Below are 1615 nucleotides of genomic sequence, written 5' to 3'. Positions count from 1 at the left end.
ATCCAGTAGATATAAAATATGCAATGCTCTAGCTCAAAAAGAAAACAAAACAAAAAACATTCCTAAATAAGGTAATCTAACCCAGGGGTGTGTGTGTGTCTGTACATACATATGCATCTTTTAATTTTATAAAAAGGAAGATTAAAAGGGATAAGGCAAACCAAGAATTGCCACCCTTCACTTTTTAGATTTTTTTCCTTCCATTTTGTAATCCTAACTATTTTAATGTGGGGTTCTTTCACATTTCCATGAATATCCCTGTTCCAACTAGTATTCTAGAACATCAAGAAAATATTGAAGATTTTTCAAGTTGTTTTTATCAATACGGAAACTCTAGGTCTTAAACTTGATAAACAACAAAAACATGTAATGACCATGCCATTCGTAAACTTACATTCTGAAGCAAAATAAACCTTATATTAAAAGGCACAACAGAGAGAGAGAAAGAACTACAAGTTACTCATGTACAACAGGAACACAAAGAAGATACACATCTCAATTCCTCCAGCTCCACCTCAGCCCCTACTACTTAGGTTGACAGACCTTTCAACCACTAACTGAAGAATCTGCTCCTACTTCACTAGATGCTAGAGAATCTACTAGACTTGGCCCTGAAAGATGCACTGGCTGTAACAGTAGAACTAGCAGTGGCTGCAACTTTGGCTCCGGCTCTCTCTTTCTCATCTCTCAGAGCCTCTTCATACAGAGCTGGGAAGGAACTGGGAACTGTATCGTTGTACTTGGCCATGAACTCCAGGACTTTCATCTTGGTGGTTTCAGCTTGGGATCTGGGACCCCACAGGAATTCGTAGCATGGAGGATCACTGTTGGGCACCTGCCGGTACTCCAGGTACTTATCCTGCACTAAATCTTTGGTGATGAACTTCCTGGGCTCCCCAAAGAGTACGTGGCTCCTCCCAGCGTAGATCCCCAATGCATTCAGGAATTCCCAGATATCTTTCTCAGTGGCCCGGTTGCCATTCACGAAGATCATGCCCAGGAGGGTCATCAGGAGACCTGTCTTGGGCAAACCCGTGCCACCACACAGACTTCCTCCTTTGGTGACATCCAGCTGGCTGATGAGGTCATAGGAGTTATTGCTGGGGTTAGTTTCCTTCAATTCAAGGCCAAAGATCAGCTCCATGCGCTCAGTGGCTCTCCTCAGGATCTCAGGAAATTGCTGTTTATACTTTCTGTTGATAAGCTTCAGCATGTCTGCCTTCATAATGGGCTCTTTCATTTTATACTTCTCAATGAAGAACTGCACCAACATGCTTGCCTTCCTGGTCAGAGGATCTTTACGTGAGCTCTCAGTGGAAGGTGTTGCCTGAGAGGGGCTTGGACTTTCCTCATCTTGGCTCTTGGCACTTCCATCAGACTTTTTACATAAAATCGCTGCTGCAGCAGGAGTGGTGGTGGCTGAGGCTTTCTCAGACTCCTGCAAAATGCCAGCAACATGGGAGCTCTCGGGAGCATCCCCCAAAACAGGACAGGAAGAGGGGAACCCTTCCTCCTCCACTGCAGTGGCCTGAGCACCCTTGAGACCCTGGGTTTCACCTCGGACATGTTGGCGTTTCTCACGGGCACGGAGCTTACTCTTTTGACCACGAGGCAT

General features: G+C 45.0%; 1 protein-coding gene across 1 annotated transcript; it reads right to left on the bottom strand.

Moving 5' to 3' along the window:
• Window positions 1-580: 580 nt before the first annotated feature.
• LOC101355505 (melanoma-associated antigen B1-like) lies at window positions 581-1615 on the bottom strand. Its single transcript, XM_004390626.1, has one exon. It carries the CDS (start codon window positions 1613-1615, stop codon window positions 581-583), a length of 1035 nt encoding a protein of 344 aa, XP_004390683.1.

The sequence above is a fragment of the Trichechus manatus genome, unplaced genomic scaffold (assembly GCF_000243295.1).
Source record: "Trichechus manatus latirostris isolate Lorelei unplaced genomic scaffold, TriManLat1.0 scaffold00311, whole genome shotgun sequence".
Classification (NCBI taxonomy): Eukaryota; Metazoa; Chordata; class Mammalia; order Sirenia; family Trichechidae; genus Trichechus; species Trichechus manatus.
The sequence above is the reverse complement of the archived record's forward strand: the minus strand, read 5'-3'. Positions and strand labels throughout refer to the sequence as shown.

What these genes read in the sequence shown, in the direction of transcription:
- LOC101355505 (XM_004390626.1), bottom strand. Translation starts at nt 1,615, where the DNA reads ATGCCTCGTGGTCAAAAGAGTAAGCTCCGTGCCCGTGAGAAACGCCAA.